General features: G+C 46.7%; 1 protein-coding gene across 3 annotated transcripts in view; it reads right to left on the bottom strand.

Annotated features, from left to right (window-relative positions):
• STAB2 (stabilin 2) overlaps window positions 1-27,735 on the bottom strand; it is a 166,693-nt gene that overhangs the window by 33,928 nt on the left and 105,030 nt on the right. For all 3 annotated transcript variants that reach the window (XM_045467010.1, XM_045467011.1, XM_045467012.1), the window contains 15 exons: window positions 26,811-26,867; window positions 25,298-25,393; window positions 23,572-23,767; window positions 22,055-22,150; window positions 18,589-18,634; window positions 17,680-17,756; window positions 15,344-15,469; window positions 13,308-13,381; window positions 11,239-11,310; window positions 7,743-7,862; window positions 6,774-6,821; window positions 5,296-5,379; window positions 3,873-4,019; window positions 2,929-3,069; window positions 1,857-1,916 (listed from right to left, as the gene is read on the bottom strand). In XM_045467010.1, coding sequence (XP_045322966.1) covers window positions 1,857-1,916; window positions 2,929-3,069; window positions 3,873-4,019; window positions 5,296-5,379; window positions 6,774-6,821; window positions 7,743-7,862; window positions 11,239-11,310; window positions 13,308-13,381; window positions 15,344-15,469; window positions 17,680-17,756; window positions 18,589-18,634; window positions 22,055-22,150; window positions 23,572-23,767; window positions 25,298-25,393; window positions 26,811-26,867 — 1,440 coding nt within the window. The remainder of the gene's footprint in view (window positions 1-1,856; window positions 1,917-2,928; window positions 3,070-3,872; window positions 4,020-5,295; window positions 5,380-6,773; window positions 6,822-7,742; window positions 7,863-11,238; window positions 11,311-13,307; window positions 13,382-15,343; window positions 15,470-17,679; window positions 17,757-18,588; window positions 18,635-22,054; window positions 22,151-23,571; window positions 23,768-25,297; window positions 25,394-26,810; window positions 26,868-27,735) is intronic.

Below are 27,735 nucleotides of genomic sequence, written 5' to 3'. Positions count from 1 at the left end.
TTCTAGATCACATGGACTCAGAAGAGAAATTGCTAGACACAGGGAGGGGAATCTTTTTGAGAACCTTCTGTAACCCGGCTGCATTATATATATTCTTCCTTGTAATTTTTCCAATAACCCTATGAAGTAGGTTTTATTATTCCTTCCTCCTGAGCCCCCCAGAGAGGTTTGCTAACTTTCTCCAAAAGCCTATGTTCAACCAGACGTGATACCCAGGTGTGAGGGTGACTATGAGGTTTTGGGGCTGGGTGAGCAGGCAGAGACACTTGCCTTTGACATCCCTGGAGAGTCTCATTTTGAACACCTTGACATCTCCATTTCTGAAAAACTCCGAGGGTGAGCCCCAGGCTATTTTGGAAATCGCTGGTCAATGCAGAAGTTTGTAGGCAATGCTAAAAGGGGTAGGGGTGGGGGCGGGGGTGGGGGTCTGGGTTCTAAGAGTCCTCCTGGGGCTTCTCAAGGTATGAGGAGGAGAGGGAACCTTGGAAGACCCCTGTCCCTCCCTGATTCTCCTCTGAAATCTTTGGACAAGAAGTTTCTCTACTCAATTTGTGGGAAAAGTGAAGTCAGAAAGATAAACAGTAAAACCTTGTTTTGCAAATAACCTGTTCTACGAGTGTTCCACAGAAAACACTTAAAATTTCTAACAAATTTTTACTTGATAAATGAGTGATGTCTTGCATCACTCATACATGACTCCAAACATCACATGATCACAGCTGAGCCAATGGTTCTCTCTCTCTCTCTCTCTCTCTCTCCCTCTCGCTGTGGGATTGTGAGTGATCGTCTCCCGTGGTCAGATGCTTGGTCTCAGGCCACGGTGTTTGGCAGAAATCAGTGATTTTCCGGAACACTGGAAGGTGCCCACAACTGGCACTAGTATATTTTTTGTCACTTCAAAGCACCAAAGACAGGCCTTTGCTTTTCCATCCAAGAGTAAGCTTAGGAATGCTTTGCTTCCTCCTAGCTCAGGCTGCCTGCAGACAGAGAGAGACCCTTTCCCCTGCTGCCTTATTGCCAGTTCCATTAAATACAGTGCACGGCAAGAGTTTGTTAACACTGGACTGTAGTCAACATCCATACGAGCATATACAATGGCCCCCATGCAGAAAAAGATTCCATCGAGCCAATAGTAGTGACATCGACAGTGATAGTGAAAGTCGTCCTGCCCAATAACCCTCCTCTCCCAGGTCTCCCTCACCAGCCACGGAGGTTTTCAAAGGTCAGTGCAGGTTAATTTGTTTCTTTGTCTTTATATTTTGTATTTTCTTTATTTTTTGTATCATGTTATAGTATTGTAGTCATTTCTATATGAATGTTTTTGGGTTGTGGAACGAATCATCTGCATTTCCATGATTTCTTATGGGGAAATTCGCTTTGACATACAAGTGCTTTGGATTACAAGCATGTTTCTGGAACGAATTGTGCTCGCAAACCAAGGTTTCACTGTAGTGTTAAATGAAATGTCTACCTATGCCTTGGGGCATAGATTTCCCAGATTTGCATGTCGGCTCACCTGCCCCTATTACGGAGGTGAGAATTCCAGATGTGAAGCCCCTAGTGCAAGATGTGATGCTTGAGCCCTTTCCCTTGCTTCAGCCACAGGTACATCAATTTCTAATTTGGCCGGTGTACATTATATAGCTGAATACACCGAATGCTGTTTTGGGAATGGAGTGACAGAGAATGACTTTGTTCTATTGGAAGTCGGGACTTTCGTACACAGATTCCCACAATGGCTGGCTTGCTCCCCGAACTAATGACAAAACAAAACAACCCCCTCCCCCAAAAATCCAAACAAACAAAACCCTTCAAAAAAGAAACCTCCTTAGGCAGGTAATCCCCTGGGTTTTTACCTGTAGTAGGTTGTGAAATTTGGTGTAGCCGTGGTTTATTGCCACTGTTGTAAGATTTTGCTGCAAAGGCAATAAGAATAGGAATAATACCTTTCTCCATACAGTTCACCAAGCACGTTAACAAAAGTTCAGCTGAATGAAATCAGGGTAAGATAACGTGAGAGGTACTGCAGATTGGCTCGTCAGCACCCACTCCGGCTCTGACGTACCCACGCCTTTCCGCAGTCCAGCGGATGGGGGACCATGCGTGACATTTTCCCAGACTGCCTTGCAGCTCCAGCCCCATGTGTGACATAGGATCCACCAAACAGAAGAGTTTTTACAAGGATTATCGGTGGAAGGAAACAACAAGAGGCGGAGATGACCGCTAGCAGGAGATTCTGACCAGCACAATGGTGGAGGCATCTGGTGTTCGGACTTGGAGGTTGTAGGGGGTGAGGCTGGAGACAGGTCAGAGCAGTCCTGCAGGAAAGTCACGTGCCTTCCCCTGGCAGGTATCCCTGGGCCCCTTTGTTCCCAGCTATGTAGCTTCTGAATTAGACTCTCTGGCTTTCCAAGAGATTTGCTGTTAAACTTAGTATCTTAAGAATCTCCTTTTTGTTTAAGTTAGGTAGAGTGGGTTCTGTGGTCTGCAATGAAAAACCCCGGCCGATGCTAATAAATAACAATCAAATTCAAATTTGTCTTTTCTTTCAATTGACAATGAGTTTTACTCCAGGTTTGCTTTGAGTGATATCTATCATCTATCTACTTATCTATCATCTATCTATCTATCTATCTATCTATCTACCTATCATCCATCTATCTCATCCATCTATGTAATTTCTCCATCTTCCAAATCTATGCAAGACCATCTGTCCATGTGGAAACCAAAGAAAAACTTATAAAATCCATTTATCTCTTCAAATTAGGCTTTTACCTATTTACTTCTTACTAGAATAATATTCACCAGGCTTTTAATAGTAGCTTGAGACTGAAGCAGCAAAATTAAGATGCCTCAAAATCAGAATTGTGAAAATACATTTTGAGTATTATGAGTCACTCTGGGCTGAGAGTATGATAATGAACCCACCAGGATCCTTCCAGAGGCATCTTTGGGGGTGACAAGCAAGTTTTGGGGAGACAGCAATTTGTCTATGATGTGGATGATGCCATTGGTATTGATGAGATCACTGGATATGATCTTAGCCTTATTATTTATATACACCGTGTCCTGAAATTAACCAAGAAGAGAGAGAGAGAGAAAAAAAAAAGAAATGAGCACAAAGAGAAATGGACAAAGTCATTTCTTCCAGAATGCTTTACCAACATGCTAATAAGTCATCACGAAAGTGAACATTTAAGTAGGGCTGTGGGCAAAATCTGAAGATCTAAGTTCCTTGAGCATGTTTCTTTGTTATGCCTACAAAAGGAAAACTGAGACAAGACTGTAATTTTCACCTGGAGGAGTTAGTAGCAAAGAACCAACCACAGTGGTCAGTTCGCTGTGATTCTCAAATATGAAATAACAAGTACATCACTTGCGTTGTCTGCACCACCTTCCGCCTCCACCACAACTTACTTCCCTTTGCAATGGATTCTACAGTCACCACTAGTTCCTCTGTTGCGGGGGGTGAGGGGGCCAGCATGGTCAGGTGGCTTCGGTCAAAAGTGTTCACCCCCTCCAGCTTCTAACCCAAAGCCGTTCTGATGACCGCTTGAGCTGCTTTGCTTACGAGTTTCAATTCCAGCTCTAATGTTTACAAGCTGTGTGACCTTGGACAAGTCATTTAACTTCTCTGAGCTCCGCTTCCTACTTCATAAATTGGGGAAAGAATAGTATCTACATCATGGGATTCTTTGGAGGATTAAAAAAGTTAGCACACATCAAACACTTAGAATACTACGTGGCATATAGCAATCACTCAACATGTCTTAGTTGTTGTTGTTATTACTGTTATTACTGGTATTAGTCTAAAGAGGAGAAGAGAGAGGGCCTAAGAAAGATGGTCCTCTTCCCGAGGTGGCCTCTCTTACCTGAGAGACGGAGATGACGATTGACTCCCCTTGGAGAGAGGTAGCATTTGGGGTCAATTTCAGGTTTTCTAGAAGCAGTTGGTGGCAGGCGATCACATGATAACGAAGAACCTGGGGCATGAGGCCCTGTTTGTCCCAGTCTTTAATCTGTAACAGAAGATGGGAGGGTTCCAGCCTTTGCTGGCCCCCTCCATGCCGTCCCCTCCTCCATGCTCTCCCCAGGGACTCTCCCCCAACTTGCACTGGGAAGGAGGCAGTCAGGGGTGGCTCGTGGTCAGGTTTACAGGGTACAGGCTGTTCAGACAAGAGGGAGAAAGTGGCCCTCCCTTCTTCCCTGCTTCCGATATGGACTCTTAGAATGAGTGGAAGGGAGCTTGGAGTTCCTCTGGTCCAGCATCTCTCAATGCATGCGGCAAGGACCCCAAATCCTGTGAGATGCTACTTGCAAAAAGACTTTTCTTGTGAAAAATGCTGGGCAAAGCTGCACCGCACCTGTGCCTCTTGGAGAGGTACCTGGGCCAGATTTCCTTTAGTGTGGAAAAGACCACAATGCTTTTCCATTGTAAATCAAAGCACAAACAATATTAGCCATTAAGTCAGTGTAATAAGAAGCCCACAAGGTTCTCATTGCTTCAATTGCTTCATGGTATCTCTTTTGATGCTTTTTTAGAGAAAAACAATCAAATGTCAAAAACTTTCCAGAAGTATTTTTGTGCCTCTGTTTTTGTGTGGAGAGAAGAATGCACGGTTTGGAGTCATGTTTCCATCCTTACTCTGCCACTTGCTAGTCGTGTGGCCTTGGGAAATTTACTTCTGTCAATGTCCTTGACTGCAAAAATGGGGATGATAGTACTCCATGACAGGGTTGTCATGAACACTAAATGAATGAATCTAGGTCAGATACTAGAAACAGTGTCTGGCACACTCCATAAATGTTTGCTACAGTATTATATGTTAATGGGTAATCCTGCATGAGGAGTCCCAGTGAATGTTAGAATAGTAAAGGCTCTGATAAAGTCTGCAAGAAAAAAAAGACTTATTTAAAAGCTTTTACCCAGCATTCTTGTTCTTCTCGTTTTCTCTTTTTCTTTTTTTAATGTTTGTTTGTTTGTTTATTTGTTTATTTATTTATGTCTATGGAAGGTTTGGATCATTTAAGAATTGTTGATCTTTTCTAGCTTCCTACCTGATTCAGGAATGTTTTTCAGAGGGCCTCTGGCCATTGGTTACCCTAAATCCACTTAAATGCTTTCTTTTGATAGGAGGTCCCTAAGCTGACAGGCAGCCCCTTTCATTGCTGATCTGCTCTAGCTAATCCTAAATCTCCTCCCCAGAAATGTCTCCAGCATTGGTTCCAGGGTGACACCCAAAGACTGGGTTCCCGTTCCACACCTCTTCGGCTTGCTTAGAGCTTCATGCTTACCCGAGGTTCCTCATCAAAAGCTGCAGATAAAGGTGCAAAGACAGTGAAAGGGCCTGGACCGCTCAGATCTCGCACAGAATGTTCCTGTGGGAAGGAAGGTGGGGCCACATGGCAGGTACCTAATTAACATACGTACAGTTTCAAACAAATACAGAAAGTCAGTGGGGACAGAGGGGAGTGAAAACTGAATCTGGAGATCTGTGTTTTATTTAGTCTCAGATTCAAATTCATTCTTAGTCTTTGTCATTGAAATAATGTTTATTTTTATCTGGTTATAAAAATAACATGTTGGGGTTTCTGGGTGGCTCAGTCAGTGGAGCCTCCAATTCTTGATTTTGGCTCAGGTCATGGTCCCGGGGTTGTGGGATCGAACCCCAGGTTGGGCTCTGCACAGAGTGTGGAGCCTGCTTGAGATTTTCTCTCTCTCTCCTCCGCTGCCCCTCTCCCCAACTTGTGCTCACTCTCTCTCTCTCGGAAAAAAAAAATATGCTTATTGTATTAAAGATTTGAAAATATAGCATGAAGAAGGAAATAACTACCCATAGCCCCACTGCCTAGATGCAACCTATTATTTTTAGGTATTTTTTCCCAATGTCTCTTCTACATGCAAATATTTTACATAATTGGGATAATTGATTATAAGATGATTGGTTTAGCTATGCTAATTGCCTTCTTGCCAATGTTAAGAGCCTCTGGTTACTTATATTTTCTTCTAGGTTTTATGATTGTATTCATTTAGATATATATTTTTAAAGTTTATTTATTTATTTATTTATTTTTAATTTTTTTTAACATTTATTTATTTTTGAGACAGAGAGAGACAGAGCATGAACGGGGGGAGGGCCAGAGAGAGAGGGAGACACAGAATCTGAAGCAGGCTCCAGGCTCTGAGCTGTCAGCACAGAGCCTGATGCGGGGCTCGAACTCACGGACTGTGAGATCGTGACCTGAGCGAGGTCGGACGCTCAACCGACTGAACCACCCAGGCGCCCCATAAAGTTTATTTATTTTTGAGAGAGTGGGGGAGGGGCAGAGAGAGTGGGAGAGAGAATCCCAAGCAGGCTCTGCACTGTCAGTGCGGAATCCCACGCGGGGCTTGAACCCATGGATCGCGAGATCATGACCTGAGCTGAAATCAAGAGTCGGACACCTAACTGACTGAGCTACCCGGGTGCCCCTTATTCGTTTATATTTTTATCTTTTATTTTTCAATATATCTGGAACTTATCCCAATGTATGATGTGCATAAAGACCTAACTTAATATTTTCTCCCGGAGTTAACCAATTGCCCCAGGAATGCTTCTTTCCTCTGGTGTGATGGCAGTTTTTGCACGCAGTGCATTCTTCTATGTAGAATGGGCCAGAAACCCACGTTCCCAGACTTTCTTCTCCCTTCACTGACTCCAGAGGCTACAGTTTCTCTGTATCTGGCTGGAGACCCAACTCCTACAGCTACAGACAGACACACATGTTCTTACCAGCAGCTGGAAGAAGTATTGGGATGTTTTTGGGTTCTTGGGAAGCTCCTGGAAACAAAGATAGAGGAGGGTCACTTCATGTCTTGGGTTACACGCAAGATCAATTCAAGGTTGTCGCAGGACAATTTCTGTAAGTTTGAGAGTCTTTACCACACTTTCAGCTGAAAATCTGCCCTCATGGGTCTTCTTTTTCAAGCCCCACCTACAGGCTTCCCACCGATGTTCAGAACGACTATGGGAACATGCTGTGAGTTCCAAAACCTTGCTGGAGTCACCATCTGATTTATCAGAGAAAGGTCTAGCCATTTCCAAAAGCAGTTAAGGTTTAGAAGCACTTTTTCAAGTTCAAATATTAAAAAAAAACAACAACCAGTTATAGGTTTATGGAAGATTTAATTCCTCCATTAACAAGCATATTTGATTAGCCAGAATGCTCTAGTCCCTCTTTAAGCCAAATAACAGAACGTTCACTTTATAAAGGGGTAGAAATCTACAAGTATCATTGCTCCTCATCCGCTATAGCCAGTACAGATGCCTGTGGGTGTGCAAACACACACATATGTCCCAACGGCACCCACATCAAGGTAATGCCTTTGAGCCACTGTGTGCTCTATGCGTGTTACGTACATTACATCGGCTAACAACCCAATGGGGTTGGTACCATTAGAATTTTTTTTCTTACAAACTAGAAAGCTGATGCATAGGGAGGTAATGTAATTGCCTAATGTCTCATTACTGATTGACAGAGTTGAATTCATACCCAGGTGCTTCTGACTCCAGAACTCATCGATGTGAGGATTCTCATGGGTAGATACAATCTCTTTCCACTGCCAATTTATATAAAAGCAGGCTTTCCCATCTTTGTAGAGCTTTACAAGTTACAAAACTCCTGCACAGTCCTTAGGGACCTGGATTCCTAGCACAGCGAGGCAAGTAGGGTTCGCTCTATGGAAACAGGCCTTTCGTTACCTGATAGATGTTGCCGCGGCAGGTGAGCCCATCCCCGATGTAGTTTGGCTTGCAATTACATGTCCTTTCTCCTTGTCCAGTGTGATTGCAGATGGCAAATTCACTACATCCGCCATTTTTCTGGTAAAATTTCCAAGGGGTGGGGGGTAAGAGTCAGCCCGGTTCGCTTGCCAGGTCTGCCAATATTCACAAACCAATTCTGTACTGAAATGTATTTTTGTACCCACCTTCTAACTGACTGGTTTGCATTATTGCCCTTCTCCTGAACTTGCCTATTAACTCCCTATAGTAAGAGCCATGTATTCACCCAGCCACGTATCCCAAGAGGGCAAGTCCAACCGAGCAGATCTCCAGCTGTAAACGGACAAGCCCAGAGGTGCCAAATGGAAACTTTCTCAGCACATGGGGGTGGGGGGGTGACTAGAAAGGGACCAATCTTGCCCGACAGTTCCCAGCTTTAGGCTTAAATCCTGATCTCATAATGGCCAGGTAATAGTCATCAGCTAGAAGGCAGTTAGTATAAAAGAGATAGAACACACTGTCCTTGTCCACAAGGAGCTTAAAAACTGTGGAAGATGGGACAGAGACCTAAAAATAGAAACAAAGCAAAGTTCAATTCAAAGCCAACATCCATAGGAACACCAAGAAGGAGTCTGCAGCCTAAGCAGTTTCTAAGTGGGGAAAGAATGTGAGCTTAGGAAAAAGAACCCTGATGGGGTTGAGCAAAGAAGGAGGTCAACAGACTTAACGCTCGGCTATAAAATCTTCCTTCCCTCTAATGCTTGTTCCCAGAGCCTTAGTGGAGCATGATATTTGGGCCCAGGAAGGACTTCCTGTCTGTCCCAGATCCCTGCCTCAAGCTGACACAGCTCAGTGAGCTCTTCAAGACCAGTTGCCGTCTCTTAAGGGCCCTGGATCTACCCTGGATTTTACCGTCCCGATACTCGGCCTGCTGTAAGAGCACCAAGACCACCCCCTCTTGTGCCACTTTCCTGCTTCTCTCTGTCAACAAGTCTACACGCTCTAGGTTCCCTCCTACCTCATGGACATTCCCTTCCTTGCTGATCTGACCCCACACCCACCCCTTCCTGCCCTCACAAACCCTTCCTGGTGCCTTCTGAAACTCACCACCATTAACAAACTCCCAGCAGTCTCCAGAAAACTCTCTCCACCTCTTACCGAAGACGTGTCTGTCTCCCGCAAACGCTGCTCCCCCGCACCCCTCAAGCAAAGCTGTTTTTGTGGCCTGGGGCTGGGGTGGTGTCTTTCCTACTGAGCTTCCAAACTACTCCTACTGCCTCATCCTTCACAGACCCCAGCTCCCTGAGAACACACGGAATCCACGATGGCCCGTTTCTTTGGTCCTGGTGGTGGCGCCTGGATCACCAGCTTTCCCTCCACACCCGTGGCCATGCTTGGTGGCGTGAACGTCTCTGTCAGTGGCCTCCGCTGTACCTGTCTGCACCCTGCGTCTGCCACCACCCCTTGGCCACCCTCGGCTTCGTCTCCACATTAAAGTGGGCCCCTCCCGAGGCTCTCCCTCAAGCATCCTGCTCCCTCTGACCACCAGCTTTCATCATCTCAACTCCCCTCTTCTAATGCTGCAGCTCCAGCCTCCTTTGACCCACAGGGACCTCCCCTCCTTCCAGCTGCTTCTCTCTCACCCACCTGCCTGGTGCAGTTGGCCCCTGCTCCTAGCTTTGTCCCGGCACAGCAGCTGACACAACGGCTTGGTAAACCACTGCCTCTGGGCCGGCCCTGACTCGCGGGGCACTGCGGGACAAAGTCACACGTGTGTGATGTCTGCACCTGCTTTCAGAGCTATCACATCGGTGCTCATCCAGAGAGCAACTTTTCTCTCTCTGGGGAAGACAGTTCACACCTTCACTCCTCCCTCCAACTCTCAACCACTGCCCCTCACTCTCAGTTGACGGGCTCACCTCATACCTCATGGAGACGTAGACACCCCACCTTCCCGCCCTGATGTTCACCACCTGCCTGCGCCTGGTCACCAACCCTACTTTCCTTACTTAACAAATGAACTAACAACTGATGGTCTGACTAGTCATTTACACACGAGGTGTCTGTCTCTTCCCCCTCAGGGTAAAGTCTTTACGGGACGAGACTTCGCTGCTTGGTCACTGATGAATTCCCAGTGCTTAAAATGGTGCCTGGGAGCCGGGGAGCTGTGTGAGAGGTTTCCTACTGGATGTGTAGAAATGTGAGCCGTCTCTGTCCTCACGGGACTAAGAATGTATTTAGAGCGATCAGACGCATTTTTAAGCTAGTTCACAGTAAGGGCTCCACACAGCATGTGCCCACGAATGACTCACTAACTGACTGGCTCACCAACGAACGAACTGATTGGCTAATGATCTACCTAACAGCCTGACTGACCAACTACCTGCCTACCTACCACTGGCCCTGCTCCTGCCTGGGGCTCACCTGTGGGCTCTGGGGCCCTTTCTCCTCATCCACTCCTGTACCCTCCTCCTGGAACATTCCACCTTCTCTCCTTCAGTATCAGTTTCCTTCTCTCTGTTGGACTGTACTCATCAGCGTAAAAGCATGCCTTAACACTCATCTTGCAAGAAAACAAACTTTTGTTCTTCTTGAAAGGATCCAGTGGGTGGTGGCAGTCACGGGTGCGGTGGCCAAGAGTTAATGACTCTTGTACCTGACTGTCAGGCGCAAGTAGGTTCATTGCATTAGTTGCCAAGACAAGGTGGCCGTTGAAAAAACCAGGTGGAAATGGTCCTTGAAGAGTTGCTGTGCAAACAAAGCTGCATGGGTCTGCTTGTGACAGCCCCATGCCCCAGCACCCTGTTTTCTGCAATCATTTCATGTGAGGACATGTTCTCCTGAGGCATTTGCCAGATCGACACAAGGGGACGATCGGGATGAAGCTCAGAGAGGAAGGGCTTTAACTATGTGGCATCTGGTTTGTTCTTACACCCACAGCTGGAGGCTCCGGGTGGGCAGTGATATGAATAAGGGAAGTACGATGCATAGACAGCACTTCCTCTGGGGCTGACCGCTTCGTGGGAGGAACAAGAACCCCTGAAGTGGTCAAGGGTGCAGCCTTTGAGTAAGACAGACACGGATTCAAGTTCTGGCTGTGCCGTTCGCTCGCTCTGTACCTAAAAGGTATGCTCATGTCCTAAGCCCTTGTATCTGTGCATGTGACCTCGTTTAGAGAAAGAGTCTTTGCGGATGTAATTAAGGACCTTGAGAGGAGAGCATCCTAGATGAGGCAGGTGGGCCTTAAGTCCGCGGTAGTTTTTAGTAGAAGAGGAGAAGACACCAGCACAGAGGTGAGGACAGAGGCAGAAAATGGAGTTTCTCCAGCTACAACTGGAACCTGAGGGGAAAATACGCCCCAGGGCCCACAAGCGGCCTCTGCATGTGGCCTCCTTGATGCGCCGTCCCCCGCAAGGCAGGTAGGAGGCACCCCAGGCCGGACGTCTCCGGGCCTCAGCACCGGAGCCCTACTCACGGTTAAGCAGGTGTTGATGAACGTGCAGACCTTCCCGTCGCCAGTGTACTTGGGCAAACAGTTACACACTGCCTGTCCGGGGAGGGGAGGGAAACGGGTTATTTCACAGAGAGATTCTGCTGGCTCTCACGCTCCGGGTCTATAGTGGTCACGGTGGCGTCACAAGGGTCTATATGTGATATTGGCAAGATCTATCCTACGAGGGTAATCGTCATCCTACGTTTAGCGCACTCGGCACGTTTCACTCTAGCACTGGGATCTCCTACGGAGCCTGACTTTGCTGCCAAGAGACTTCATTTATTTTTTAACACATTCTTACCTTATTTGGTCCCTTGCCTTCTTGGCAGTCACCCCTTCTGTCACTTGGGTTGGTAAAAGCTCGGGTGCAAGGAGGCTAAGCCATGACCCACTCCCATTCACACGGAGACCTTGTGCCTCCCCACCCAGGCTCAGCCCCAAGGCACCGGCGTTGGGAGATGCTGGAGGGGGGCTTTGGCCTCACATGGGTGGCCCATGTGAAAACAATCAGTCAGACCCACTGTTTGGCCAACGATGTCAGTGGGGGCTTCAACTTGAGGGAGGGGACACTGTCCATGGGAAGCTGGGGACTGTTTAGTTCACCCCCATTTCCCCGGTGCTCTGCTCAGGAACAAGGGCACAGGAGCAGGCAGGGTTGAAACCCAGCTACGCTCCAGTTACCTAGTTCTGCGCCCAGAAGGAAGGGCACTGGCTCCTAATGTGTCCACCACGGGGGCAGCTTTTCTTTTCCAATCCACCCAAGCCACACAGCAGAGGTGGCTCTGGTCTGATGTCTGCTTGTTAGAGCCTGGACTCACTGACAGGGTCAGCCAGGGCCAAATGGCAGATTTTCACTCCTCTGCCTCTTCCTTTCTTCTGGGTCCTGACCTTGACCCAAACTGTTACCAAGACACCCACCAGCTGCCCCTCCTGGGCTTAGGTCCTGTCCCAGAGATCAACCCTGGGTCCCTCTCACTGCCTTCTAAGTCTGGAGAAGGACTTGTAGACACCCTGAGCACCAAAATGCTTCTAGGTTTTCCTTTCTCCATATGTGGTTTGAAATAAGAGCTCTGCTGAACCCCAAAACGTGTCTAAGGTAGCCAAATACTGCCTGTTCTGGTTTTCACCAAGACTATATGTGTAAACACACACACACACACACACACACACACACAATTCTTTCAAAATAAGGGTATTTTTTCCCCCTTATTTTTGGGCTCTTTAGGCACCTGCTTGTTCTAATCATTGGGAGAACTGGCACTGAGGTTGCAGCCTAAACAAGGCTGATAGAACATTTCGTGGGACTTCACTTCATCATCCAGTATCTGATGTATATAATTTCGTGACTATTGTGCTTGTTTGGGCTGCAAAACTCACTGTGTTAGGGAGTATGGGATTAGCAGAGGGCCTAAAAACATTATCTTTTTAAAAAATTAATTATTTTAAGCATATTTATTTGTTTCAAGAGAGACAGAGGCAGCGCAAGATGGGGAGGAGCAGAGAGAGAGGGAGAGAGAGAGAATCCCAGGCAGGCTCCGTGCTGCCGGTGCAGGGCCCGACGTGGGGCTTGAACTCATGAAACCACAAGATTGTGACCTGAGCTGAAACCAAGAGTCAGACACTTCACGAGCTGAGCCACCCAGGCGCCCCTAAAAGCGTTATCTTATGCTGTGGCACATGCATTTCAAGGCCTCAAGCCAAAGAAGATGATGCCTCAGCTTTCTAGGCATCAGAAAGCTGAAAGGAGAGCATCGTTGGAAACTTTCTAGGTGAGTCTGGAACCATGTGGTGTTTGCAGATGTCTACCCCTCCCCACTCAGGAAGCCCCTTCTCCCAAGAACCCCCTGGTCCCCTCACAGCCACCATTTCTTATTCCCAAAGAATGGCCTCTTTAGGGATTCTTTCAGAATTCCCCCCTAAAATATTGGTTTTATGCTGCTGGTGCCCATAGGTCTGTTCTCAACCCCTTTCCCTCGGGTGTGGGTCTGAAGATCCAGGAATTTGCTCCTAGGAAAACTTAGGACCCTGTGTGGGGGCGGGGCTGAGCTCACCTGGTTGGGTCCTGTCTGTGTGCACTCTGCGTTCTTGTGACAGCCACCGTTGTTCTCCAAACATGGGTTGATCTCTTTAAAACAAAAAGCCAGAACCTGGCATGAAAATCCAGCCTCCTTTTCCAATCAAGACACCTTGAGGAACCAGGCAGGATGGCTAGAACTGGACAAGGTGTCAGTGTGTCAAAGTGTGTCAGCAGGTGTCAAAGTGTGATTCAGTTTTCTGACAGCTCTGTGGCAGAAGTAAGCCAGCAGGGAAGGTACCAGATACGGTTTCTCAGAATCAGCTCCTGTGGGCTGGGGCTGTGCCAGCAGGGGCCTCATCTGTGGGCTTGCTTCTGTCCCGCTATTGAGTGAATATGAGCATTTGCAGCCAGGGACTTGAAACAACAGAATCTTGGATCCAATCCAACATGCTAGGAAGGAAGAGAGTTAGGAATGAAACAGTCGCTTGTAACTCTCATCATAAAATTGGTTCAGGGACAGATTCTAAATTTAGAAGGACATTTTGATGAGGACCAGGATATTTGCTTGGTGTTAAAGCATCTCCCTATTGGTGGCTTATTAGTAGCAATGGGGGAGAAAGGAACTGTACAGTGGAGAAATCAGACAACACCTTGACTGCGTGGTCAAAATTAACGTCACAAAAGAGAGGCAGCTGGAAATCATGAGCCTCCTGTGTGATAGCCTGAGAAGGATGCGATATCACTCCTGTGATATCGAGTCTAGAATGCACAGTCTCAATATAATCATGGAAAAACATCAGACAAACCCCAAAGGAAGGACATGCTATGAAAAAAAGTTGGGGTGGTGGCCTATATTCTTCCAAAATGTCAATGTCATAAATGACAAAGCAAGGCTGGGGAGCCATCCCTGATTTGAGGAGACTAACATAACAGCTCAATACGATGCCCACCCCTAAACTACTTCCTGCACTTGAGGAAAAAAGCCAGAACAGCATGTAATTGGGTCAGGGGACAAAATTAGAATACAAATGGTAATTAGACAAAAGTAGTATGTTAATGGTAAATTTGGGGCACCTGGGTGGCTCGGTCAGTTAAACGTCTGGCTCTTGATTTCAGCTCAGGTCATGAGTTCACGGCTGTGAGATCAAGCCCTGCCTCAGGCTCTGCACTGAGCACGGAGCCTTCTTAGAATTCTCTATCCCTTCCCCCGCTTTCTCTCTCTCTCTCTCTCAAAATAAATAAACATTTAAAACAATAGTAAATTGACTGAAGTTGGTAACTGCAGTGGCTATGTAAGAACTTATCCTCATTCTCAGATATGCCCAAGTATTTAAGGATAACGGGAATATGAAAAAAGTCTACTCTCGAATGGTTTAGGAAAAAGAGGTACATATATAAAGAGAACAAATGATAACGCAAGTGAAGCAAGATGTTTGCAATAGTGAATCCAGGTAAAGAGCGAGTGGGTCTTCTTTTATTCTATTCTTGCAATACTTTGGTGTGAATGTATTTTTTTACAACTAAAGTGTTAAAAGTCAGACAGCATACGATGGCATACCTTTAATAGTAGAACAGTGTATAGCCATTAAGATAATGATTTGGAGAAACACTTATTTTCTGGGAGTGTTGATCTTTTGTATTGCTAAGCATAGTAAGTATTATGTATCATAAGACAGAACTGTTGTTTAAACAGGTAGGTGCATCCATAGCAAATGAAGTGATACGACCATAGGAAGAGTGGTTATTTCTAGAATCTACCCCCCCCCCAACATATATGCATTCTCTAATTTTTCTACAGTGAGAATGTGTTATTGTATAAGAAAGGAACTAATAAATGTTACAAAATTCAGTCAGCACCGTCATGCTTAATTGGGAAAAGTGTCTCCCTTTTTTTCCTTCCCAAGCGATTTTTGGACATCACACACCTTCATACCCCTGTGGTCACCTTTACACACCTCATACGTGCCTGCACAGACTGTTCCAACAGTGGCACGTCCTAATAACAGAATCACTTACCGGGGCTCTGACCGTAAAGCCACTGCCACCGGACAGGTGAAGGATGGTACCCACCTAGGCACACGATGCCGTCGCCTGTATAGCCTGCCTTGCACACACACAGCCGGCTTCCTGGAGTGGTTCTTTTACAGTCAGCCTTGGCAGAGCAACCTCCATTGCTGGCCTCACAGGCATTGATGGCTACAGAAGGGAGACGCGACACGGAGCCCAGCCGGGGAGAGAGGGGGGAAAAGAAACAGTGATGCATTCTTTACTTGCGTGAGAAATGGAAGCTACTTCAAAATGCCGGGCACTGGATTAAGTACGGATAGTTCAAAAGAACGCAGAGCATCGGATGTCTTCACTGGTGGATTCTACCAAACATTTAAAGAAGAATAAATACCAATTTCCCCAAGCTCTTCCAAAAACTAGAAGAGGAGAGAAGACTTCCCAGTTCATTTTATGAGGCCTGATACCAAAACCAGACAGCACCATCTCAAGGAAACTCTATACATCAATATCCCTCACAGGTATAAACACAAAGATCCTCAAGAAAATACTTGTCAATCAAATTCGGCAAGAAGAATAATACACCATAACTAAGTGGGATTATGCAGGAGTGCAAGGTGGTTTAACATTTAAAAATCAGTTAGTGTACTACAGTCTATCAATCGGATTAAAGACCAATCCACTTGGGGCGCCTGGGTGGCGCAGTCGGTTAAGCGTCCGACTTCAGCCAGGTCACGATCTCGCGGTCCGGGAGTTCGAGCCCCGCGTCGGGCTCTGGGCTGATGGCTCAGAGCCTGGAGCCTGTTTCCGATTCTGTGTCTCCCTCTCTCTCTGCCCCTCCCCCGTTCATGCTCTGTCTCTCTCTGTCCCAAAAATAAATAAACGTTGAAAAAAAAAATTTTTAAAGACCAATCCACTTGTTCCTTCCTCAATAGAAGGAACAAAAGCATTTGATAACATTCGATACCTTTAATAATAAAAGCTCAACAGGCAAAGAATATAAGGAAACTTCCTCAACCTGATAAGGGGCGTCTATGTATGGAATAGAACTGGGGGTCCAGAAATAAACCCATACATCCAAAGTCAATTGATTTTCCACAAAGGTGCCAAGACATTTCAATGGGGGAGAGAAGAGTCTTTTCAATGAATGATATGGAGACAGATGGATATTCACCCGCAGAAGAAGAATTTGGACTTCAACCTTAAAACATGTACACAAAGTGGATCAAGACCTAGATCCACCTGGAGTCCCACGGTGTGATTTTGGACAAGCTACTCAGTGAATCTGAACCTTGGGGTCCACCTGTTGAGGTTTGTTTGCAGATTTGGAGACTCCCATCTGATAACGTACATGAAAGTGTTACAGAAATGTGGGTTGCTCTCCTATAACCCTGCTTTTGCTATTTCCTAAAAACAGAGGGCAAGAAAAATATTCCAGTTATTTGCTCCTCCCAGCTGTTTTCACTGGCATACTGTGCACATCTTACCGCAGGAAACATCTGGGACCAGGGCCTGGGTGCTTGCACGCTGGGAGAACCCCCTGGGGTAAGATGGTCTAGAAGACAGGTTGGTATGTTCATTGTTCACCACAATCTGGACTGAAGGCTGCCTGGACAAGGTGCTCGAGAGAAATATGACGCTAAGCGTTTCCAGTTTTCTAGCACCAAGTATGTGGTGGGCACCTTATGAGTATTAGATCCCATTTACCGAGTGCTCTGTGCAAAGGCTGTTCTAAGCACCTCACCGTTATTAATCTCGTTCTCACCAAAAGGTCCAGGGAGGGAGATTCTCTTACTGACCACAACTTACAGATGGGAAAATGATGCAAAGAGCAGTCAAGCAACTTTCCCAAGGTAATACAAGCTATAAGAACTTAGACCCAAACCCGGGAGAGTCTGGTGTGGGGCCGTTTTAAATTCTGCCTCATTCTGCCATTGCACAGAGAGGTCGTTTTGTCCTCAAACCACTCTGCAAGGGACACAGTTTTATGTTCACTTTAAAAGTGAGCTAAGGGGGCTCACAGCAAATAAGAGACCCATCCAAAGCTGTGTGGGTAGTAGGAGGAAGAACCAGGACTCGGGTCCCTGTCTGTCCCACTCCAGAGTCCCCACGCCTGGGTCACATGCTAGGTCAATCAAGCTGGTGTTTTCAAAGTTCCCCAGGTGACTTCAGTTGCGGTCAAGGCTGTGAACGGCTGTTTGGAGAAGAGAACAGGTACGATTGTCCCATGCATTCCTAACCCAACACACGCCCCAACCGCTAACAGCAGTTTTCTCGCCCAGGGGGCCTGGTCGGCTGCCCTGTTACATCCAGGGCAGCAGCAGTGGTTGGTGGTGGCAGAATGGTGCAGTCTGCAGGACTTGTGCCACCCTTGTAACCCCAGCGGTCCCTTTCTCGCTTGCCTGTGCAGACTGTTCCATTCCCTTGGAATCCTGCTGCACATCTGCATGAGGCTGTCCCGTCCGGATTGAGAAGGCAGCTGCAACAAGAAATGGCAAGCGCCATTTGTGGGGAAAGAATACAGAACCTCCACCCATTGTGTCCCCAGCGTCCTGGCTCCTGCCCCCTGCTTCACTCAGAGGTCTTGCCTAAGGCTCGGAAGGAGAGTCCCTGCCCAGCACGGCCCTGGACGGGTGGCCGAAACTGCAGAGAGTACACGGGTGGGCATCGGCCCGGGATAAGGAGGACAGCCAGCAATCTTTAGAGGGCCACTCATGTCCTCGGAGCCGTGCTTCCCACATTACTTCTCATAACCTACACGCCATCCAGTAGCCCTAACCCGTAGATGTTACTATTCCCATTTACGGATGGAGAAGCTGGGGCTTAGAAGCGTAATTGACTCCAGGTCATGCACACAATGAAAATGACAGAGGCTGATCTGAATTCAGGTCTAAGTCCAGTTACTGGGCCAATTAGTTAAGCCATCACGCCCCTCTGGGAGTTCGGAGTATGGCGTTGAAGTATGAACACATAAGGCTTCGCTGTGAATGGGGAGTAAGGTTTGACGGCAGTCAGGGGCACTGGGCTCCCTCGGCCTCTATGAAAGGGCCCCTGTGGCTTGAACTGGGGGCAGCAGCTGGCTTTTTTGCCGATATGCCAGGTAACTCAGGTGGCAGCTTGTTTCGAAGGCTGGATGTGGCAAGTTGATGGTGGCCTTTTGAGAGAGATTTTTCCTTTCATACTTAAATTCATCATAAGTCTTCAGAAAGGGTCTCAGGAAGCTATTACCCCGAAGACAGGGCCTGACGTGGACACTCCTAGAAAAGAACCCCCTTTGCATCACTTCCAGAGAAAAGCTCAGCGGTACGTACTTGGCGCTGGTGTGGCATATCCCATTGCAGTCGTCTTTGGTGATCTCTGCAAAAGAGAACCAATTGCTGGCTCAGTCCTTTCTTACTAAACCTAACTCGGGAGCTTTCTTTGAGTACTTGCTGCCCAGAAAAGATTTAATTCCTCAGAAGTAATGATATGCATCACGTGAGCTACATAAAACTGTATGAGCTTATAAATCCTTGTTTTGCCTTGGCTGCCAGGAAGCTCAGCACCAAATCTGAAGGCTGAATATACTGATGGAGTGTCTACTGTATGCCAGGCTGCGAGGAGAGTAAAACACAGTATCCTCCATCAGGGTCTGGAGGTTGATGCATGTTCCTCCCTGGGGCCTGATTTTTCTACTCTTATTTTTATTTCCTGTGTTCTTTATTCTTTCTAGTTTTTCGTCATTTTATTATGGAGTGAAATAAACAAGCAAAGCTTAATTATAACTAATATTAAAAGGCTTTTTTGCCTTTTTTCAAAACAGATTATATTTTGGGGGTGCCAGGGTGGCTCAGTCGGTTAAGTGTCCAACTTCAGTTCAGATCATGATCTCACGGTTTGTGAGTTCGAGCCCCGCATCGGGCTCTGTGCTGACAGCTCAGGGACTGGACCCTGCTTCAGATTCTGTGTCTCCCTCTCTCTCTGGCCCTCCCCCACTCACGCTCTGTCTCTCTCTCTCTCTCTCTCTCAAAAATAAACATTAAAAATTTTCTTTTTAAATTTTATTCTTAAGTAATCTCTGCACCCAACATGGGGCTTGAAGTCACAACCCTGAGATCAAGAGTTGCTTGCTCTATGAATGAGCTAGCCCGGCACTCCATCCCCCCTTCTTTTGTATTTGCAAAAATAGCCCAGGGACAGGCATATAGCAAGGTACCTATTATCTATTAGCTGAATTAATTCCTAAATTTCCTGGAATAGCATGGGCTTTCACTCTTGGATGCTCAGTTACCAGATATTTCTCAGCAGGGGAGGATCCAGAAAGAAATCATTAGCGATGAAGAAAGAGTACCCTTTGGGGAGGATGCCCACGTTAACAGCCGTTGGGATAGAATCTCATTAGAGCTGGCCGAGTCACACAGAAGGTCCTGCAGCAGAGACCTGACTGCAAAAGAGGTCTGTTTTGTGTCAGAGGGAACCTTGACAGGCTCCAAGGTGCTAAATGGGTACAATGCAATTTTGTGCTGTTATGGATGCTCTTCCTTGAGCCTGGAAGTCTGTGATCTCTCCATTCTCTGTCTACTGAAATCCCAGTCATCTTTTAGGTCCTCCTCTCTGAAACATGCTCTAAACCTTTGAGCCAACTTCAGTTAATAGGGGTGGCTACACGACGTGCTCTTTTGAGACAGAGGTGGCGCCCCTCTCTGGCCTCAGTGATGCCTGCCAGGCGCTTGGGAGTGGGGAGTTTGCACGTGAACAGAGGAGTTTTCTTCCTGGCTCCAGTCTAGAGGCTCTTTCCTCTGTGCTCTCATACTACTATTTTTTGAACACTCTTGACCACTTATTTCCATTTCTAGGCCGGAAGCTGCGTGCGCACGATGTGCACTGAGACCCGGCTGGAAAACTGGGTGAGTGCCAATCGGTGAATAGCCTTGTACTCTACCCTGCTAAGGTGTGTCCCTTGGAGGCAATGAACTTTCTCCTGGAGGCGATGAAGAGTCATAGCAGGTTGTCAAGTCCTGGGGAGGGGGTGGGAATAATGGTCTTACCTATTGCTATGGCGGGGGGGGGCGGGGAGATGTTTGTGTCACCCCACCCCTCAAATCCATATGTGGAAACCTAATCTCCAGGGTGAAGGTGTTGGGGCTTGGGCCTTTGGAGATGGTTAGGTCATAAGCGTGCTCATGAATGGGATTAGTGCCCTTATAAAAGAGACCCCAGAAAGCACCCTTGCCTCTTCTGCTGGGTGAGGACGTGAGAAACCAGCAGTTGGCAACCCAGGAGAGGGTTCTCACCAGAGCCTGATGGCACCTGGTCTCAGACTTCCAGCCGTCAGAACTGAGAGAGACATTTCTGTGGCTTATAAGACATCTCGTCTATAGCACTTGTTATAGCAGCCTGAACTAAGACACCTGTGTTCTGGAAAGTTCTCTCTGGCAGCCATGTGGAGGATGGAGTGGAGGAAGCTAGGAAAGGAGGCACAGGACAGACCCCAAGCCTCTCACTGAGAGGATGAGCCACAGGATGGGATGTGGATGTTAGAATAATGCAGACATGCTGGCCAGGGAGGCATGAAGGCCACGTGGGTGGTTTCTAGATTGGGGGGCGGGGGGCAGGTAGGGTGGGCTGGTCTTTTCTCCCAGGAGGGAGAGCAGGAAGAGGAGTGAGTCCGGAGGGCTGTCCTTGGGGCACATTAAGAAACATCAGTGCAGTGTGGTGTGGCTAGGGGAGATGGGCCTGTTCAGATCCTGTTGTGGGAAAATAAACGCATATAACCTCTGCAGGACAACGCGGCAAGAAGTAGCAAACCCTCCCTCCAAAAGTGCAACTTCTTTTTTTTTTAATGTTTATTTTTAAGAGGGGGGGGGGATGGGCAGAGAGAGGGGCGGGGACTGAAAATCCGAAGTGGGCCCCACACTGGCAATAGTGAGCTCAGTGCGGGGCTCGAACTCACCTACTGTGAGATGATGACCTGAGCTGAAGTCAGATGCTTAACCAACCTAGCCACCCGGGCGCCCCCAAAGTGCCAACTTCTGACGCAGATATCCCATCTTTAGAAATATCAGAGGATGAATTAGACAAATGCAAAATGATGTATGTTCATGGCAGTGCTACGATGACAATCGAAAATTGGTTTGAGAAAGCATGGTATAGTCATATACTGAGATATTGCATGAAAACTAAAAAATGGTATTTATCTATATTTATCCATGTGGAAAGCTATCCGTTACATACTGTAAAATGGAAAAGTAGGCTGTAGGGGCACCTGGGTGGCTTAGTTGGTTAAGTGTCTGACTCTTCATTTTGGCTCAGGTCACGATCTCATGGTTTGTGGGATCGAGTTCTGTGTTGGGCTCTGTGCTGACAGTGTGGAGCCTGCTTGGGATTCTCTCTCTCTGCCCCTCCCCAACTTGTGCACACACAATCTTTCCTTTCTCTCTCTCTCTTTCTCAAAATTAAATAAAAACTTAAAAAAAAAAAAAGAAAAAGTAGGCTGTAAAACTGTATGTAGAGTGCGATCTCACACACAGATGTTTATACACCCAGAAAAAGAGTGGAAGGCCAGTAGGTCAATGTAAGACATTAGCGAGAGTTCTTTCCTGCGGTGGGAACGTGAGCAGTTCTGATCTACTTCCTTCTGCTTGTCTTTATTTTACAAACTTTTTGCAGAAAGTAGGAATTACTTGGATTGCCAAAGGAAGTAACAGAGGCGTCATTTCTATTTTAGGAAGAAAGAAATGTAGCTGCTAAGACGCGAGGCTAAGAGCAGATCATAAGGACCGAGGGGCTCGCCCTTACCACTGTCACATGTCACTCCTCGCCAGCCAACCTCACAGTCGCAGGAGCCGTCACCCGAGGGTCCTTGGCTGCATCTCCCGTGGACACAAGAACACGCTAAGTGGAAAAGTGCCCACAAATTGTTAGACCTCTGACCTGTGCTCAGGAGCTCATTTATCATTTACTATAAAGTGTCACTTCCCGTGAGAGGCATTTCATTCGCCAACCTGGTTCCAGGGACTCATTGTCGTTCATGGAGGGCTGGATTCACAGGGAGGGCAGGGGCACAGGAGACAGAATCGCATCAGGCCATGATGTGACACAGACCATGGTCGTGGGACTGTGAAAGCACTGTAGGTTGCTGACCCGAGCAGGTTGAGAGTGTCCTCAGCTAAAGTCATCTGAGGATTCAGGGTTGTGTGGGACAGCCTGGGCTGGGAGCACGTGTGTTCCCTAAGGTTTGTCCACTAGGTTTATATAACCCTGGTGTGGCATTGCCTTCTTTAGTAACATAGAAATGCCAATTCCTTTATTACGCAGCAGTGTCATGAGCCTCTGAGAACTGGCTGGAAACTTTGGACACCTTCCCCCGAGAAAAGGTTTCAGCTTTGGGGCGTTGCTAGACTCCATGACCCCATGAATCACAGGTTAGGAAGTCCTGCACAGACGGAAACAGAAAACGCTTCCAAATGACAGAAAGAGTCAGCTCTAGAGTTCCAACTATATGGTATATGGTCCAATTATAATGATTCACTTATATATTGATTTTGGCTTGGACAGGCTACTGATAAAGCAGTGATAGCCAGGTCCAATTTACGGTTTTTAGTGCAAGGTAGAAAAATTCCTTGCTTTCCCATCGTGGATTAAGAAACTCCTCCCAAGTGCGTGTGTGCGTGTGTCCCTGGGCACAAGGAAGTCAGGGTCAGAGAATGCAAACAGATGATGGTTTTGTGAAAACAAAACAGCTTAAAGCAGGTGGCTTGCTAAAGGTGAATTAATAGAGTAATCTTTACACAGAGGACAGCAGCATTCAAGAGCAAGGCTTTGGAGCCGAGTAAGGTATGATTCAAATCTCAGTTCTGCCTCTCATCAGTGTGACCCTGGGGGAAGCCATTCAACTCTGCCTTAATATACTCGTCTGTAAAATGGGTACCAGAACACCCAAGTGTGTAAGATTCCTGTGCAGACCAAACGAGAGACTGTGCAGGAACGGGCATTTCAGACTATCAAGCGATGTCCAAACCCGAGAGCGTAACCAACATGAGGATCCAGGCGCACAGACAAATACAGAAGCGTGAGGTTGGTGGGAGAACGTCCGCGAACAGATTGGGGGTCGTTTGGTAGGTGCAGTTAGTGACTGGAAATGTTTGGAAACACTGTTCTGTGCATATCGCAGGACACGGACGTCCTTACAATTCCCTGATAGTAGGGGTGGGATTCTGGCCCGCCTGCCCAGACAGGCTGGTGACGGAGCGGCGAGGATCGGGCCCTGGCAGGTTTGGCGCGGGGCCTGCCGGGGTGGGGAGGAGGGTGCGCACCTTGGTCGCATTGGGGGCCGTACTTGCCCTCGGTGCAGGTCTCACAGGCCGTGCCCCCGAAGCCCTCTCCACACTCGCACACGCCCGTGCCGTTCAGCCCGTCCAAGCAGATCCCGTTTCCAAAGCAGACGTTCTCGGCTTTCCCTGGGCAGGGCTGGCACTGGGGGCCAAAGAAGCCGGCACAGCATTCTCTCGTCTGCAACCGGGGTGGGGGGGACAAGGCTGGGCTTGGAGGGAGGCGGCCACACCTCCATCCCCGGGTTTTGTCCGGAGCTCTGACAGTGCATGAGAGGTACCCTGAGCGGGAAGGAACGGAAGGCAGGAAGGAGGGAAAGCAGAAAGGCCAGCGAGAGGCGGGGATGAAGATCAGCGGGAAAAGAGGGCATCAGGAACAGAGAAAAGAATAATGCAGGTGATGCAGGGGTGGAGGGGGATGTGTCAGCTGTGGTCACCATCCAGGACCCCGGGCCCCTCCCTGGTGTGCCTTATGTCGTCCCCACTGGTTCTGAGGGTGAGACGCCTTTGCAGGGGAAGCCTTCTGCATTTTATAAATGAATCTCTTGGAGTTAAGGGAAGCCCTCCTGGCTGTGTGCGTTTTTTACTTTTCTAAAATTTTTATTAATGTTTTCATTTTAATTCCACTATAGCTAGCATATAATGTTATCGTAATTTCAGGCGTGCACTATAGTGATTGGACAGTTCCATATATTACTCAGTGCTCCTCATGATGAGCGTCATCTTTAATCCCCATCGCCTCTGCCTCTTATTCTTGAGTTCGCCAAAACACAAATGTCTAGGTCACTCAGTGGTGGCCTCAATAAGCGCAGTCACCATCTGTCACCATACGATGCTACTGCATATTCCTAACTATAGTCCCTATGCTGTTACTTTGCATCCCCGTGTCTTACTTTGTAACTGGGAGTTTGTACCTCATAGTCCCCTTCACCTATTTCATTCCCCACCCTCCGTGGCAACGGTGCTCTCTGTGTTTTAAGAGTCTATGTTTTTGGTTTGTTTCTTGGTTCCTTTGTTTTGTTTTTAGATTCCACCTGTAGAATTGTTGATTTACCTGTTGTACTGGTGAAAGGAAATATAACATTGTATGTTAATTCTACTTCAGTAAGAAAGTAAATGCATGAGCATGGCTGTGTTCCAATAAAACATTTTTGGATCCTGGAAAACAAAAACCAAAAAAGCCCACAAAAGCTCTGCAGCTTGAGGGCCAGACCACCTTGCTTTCTGTAGGATAGGCAGGGGCTATGCCTAGTCTTCTGGGAGAGAAGCAGGGCAGGAAGTTATAAAGACTTTTCCTGCAGATCCCAAAGCAACAGCACAGACGTACTTAGCTCTGGGGTTCGTTTTCTAAACAAGCAGGTGCACCTTCTCTTTCCCTTATTAGGGAGCTGGCTGTCTTCTCCATCCCTTTGCATGCAAGCACACTCACAGGGCATTTCACCCTGTTGCAACAATGAGATGGTCCTTCTAGCGTCTCAGTCCTTCTGTTTCTTCACCACACAATTGAATATTGCAGCTTTTACCTGTTTCCCGACTTACAGGGCTGGCCTGAGTTTTGCTGTTAACCACCGCTACCTTGAATGACGATGACAACGGGAGTGGGGATGATGAGGAGGAAGAGGAGAGGCGGAAGGAATACATGTATGACATATGATTACATTTCCCCATCTGCTTGCAGGAATTGGAAGGGCGATTCAATCCTTATACTCACAATGACGGTTTTCATACAGTTTGGCTGGCACCCAATGAACACGGATCGCTTGCCCATGAAATAAAAGGTGTAGATACATCTCCTTGTCTCTTCGCCCTATGCAATAGAAACGATGTCAACGTTTTGGGGAAGAAGAAGTTCCAGTCCCTAGGAGAAAGTACGTGGGTGACATATCGCTGTTTCTCTGACTGAAACGTTCTGGAAAGGGAGGGGGTTGGTTTCTTGGAGCTGCTTTGTAAGAAAGGAGACACAAAATCACAATGTTGACTGCCAGAAGTGAAAGCAGGCAAAATCCAAATTAGGATACCTTAAGGTGGTACTCTGTAAAAAGAACTTTTGTCTAGAAAACTAACTCAGAAGTTGTAGGAAAAGTTGTAAACTAGATAAAAATATCCTGTAATGTACCAGATTAAAACTCCAGTGAGAGAATCAGCATTGTTTTCATTATAAGTTTTCCTTCCTTCTTTCTTTCTTTTTTTCTTTCTCTCTTTCTTTCTTTCTTTCTTTCTCTTTCTTTCTTTCTTCCTTTCTTTCTTTTTCTTTCTCTTTCTTTCTTTCTTTCTTTCTTTCTTTCTTTCTTTCTTTCTTTCTTTCTTTCAGAGAGACAACGTGAGGGAGAGGGGCTTGATCTCATGACCCTGAGATCATGACCTGAACCAAAACCAAGAGTTGGATGCTTAACTAAGCCACCAAGGTGCCCCATCATTAAAAATTTTTATTCTCATGCTATGGAAGGTGCATAAGCATCTATTTTAAAAAAATGCTTTTATGTTTAGTTTTGATAGAGAGACACACACACACACACAAAGGGTGGGTGGGGGAGAGCCAGAGAGAGGGAGACACAGAATCTGAAGCAGGCTCCAGGCTCTGAGCTGTCAGCACAGAGCCCGATGTAGGGCTCAAACCCATGAACTGTGAGATCATGACTTGAGCAGAAGTCAGACGCTTAACTGACTGAGCCACCCAGGCGCTCCCCATCTATTTTTTTGGTAACGATTGGAACATTATCAGGAGTAGCTCTTATAATAAATAGCTACAAGAAACATAGATTAGTAATCAATTCAAAGACATGTTTACTTCTCCCAAGTTTGCCATCTGTTTCTTAGAGGAAGTTGTAACTTCAACTAAAAGGAAACTCATCCAGATTGGATGTTGTTTGGATACAGAGTCTACCTTCTCTGATAAGATTTCTTGCTCTTATCCTCAACTGGCTTCTGGGATGTGAAAGATGTAGAAAGTGAAAAATCTCTTCCTGCATTGTGCATCGAATGATGTGAACCCCGGCTTCTGTTTATGTACTAATTAAATTTTACTTTGGTCCAAAAAAAAAAAAAAAATGGATTCAAGACTTTAGAAAGATGCATGTAATATAAGAAGGTAAAATTAAATTAAAACACAGGGATTAAAATACAGGGATGAGGGCAGAGAAAATGAGATATGCTTGAGGTTCATTTTCTAATTCGGACCGCCTAGTATCTGGAAACTATTTTATAAAAGAAGACAAAATACTTACTAGTGGTTTAGTTCCAGGTGGGCAGATCGGCTGCTGGGAACACTTCCCACATTTTCCCTTGGTAAAACACAGAGGCAAAGTGAACATTTCATGGTTATTGCTTTTACTGCAAAGTATTTTCCAGACCTTGAAGCTGAGGTATTAGCATATAGAATTGAAACTCAGAAAGATATTAGGGGAACTCATCCGATCAGCTTCTTTCCTGTTCATTTAGATAAGCCCTTCAACTACTTGAGGTCTGGGATGTCTTAGCATTGCTTTCCTCTACTCTCTGATACTAATTATCCTCTTACCTCATTTACATCCCAATTCCTTTAACAACAGCCCCCCTTCACAGAAAACCCGTTATTTAGTGAATTTGTCGAGATTCCCAGACTGAGAGGATGTGTCACACACCGTGCCGGCCTTGGGAGCACGAGGAGCTGAGGGGTCAGTACGGAGCTAATAGATACTATTGTAAAACAATGAGCACTAGTTAGGAATGACAGAAAATTTTAAATGTGACCCATTCCTAGAACAGGAGGAGGTCAGTGTGACTGGTTCTTAACTTGGCTAGCACCAGACAGGATGGTGTGGTTGTTCAGGGTTCTGGCTCTGCGGCCAGACTGCCTGGATTTTAACTCCTTATCTGCCACTTGCTAGCTCTGTGAACTTGGTGCATTACTTAGCTTCTCTGTGGCTCGTTTTCCCCATCTGCAAAATGGGGATAGTAATAGTACCTATTTTGTAGGGTATTGTGAGCATGGTACATGTAACATGTGTATTAACCTGTATAAAACCATTAAAACCACATAGAATATGGGCAGTGCCTGGCACATAAGAAGCGCCCCCAAAATGTCAGCAGCTATTACTATCAAGAAAGATCCTACACTATCTCATGGACTGAAAAGTCTCCATTACTGCATCTTATGTTACACTGAAATAA

This window comes from Leopardus geoffroyi, chromosome B4 (assembly GCF_018350155.1).
Source record: "Leopardus geoffroyi isolate Oge1 chromosome B4, O.geoffroyi_Oge1_pat1.0, whole genome shotgun sequence".
Lineage (NCBI taxonomy): Eukaryota > Metazoa > Chordata > Mammalia > Carnivora > Felidae > Leopardus > Leopardus geoffroyi.
Note: the sequence above shows the minus strand (reverse complement) of the source record. Positions and strands in the feature narration are given on the sequence as shown.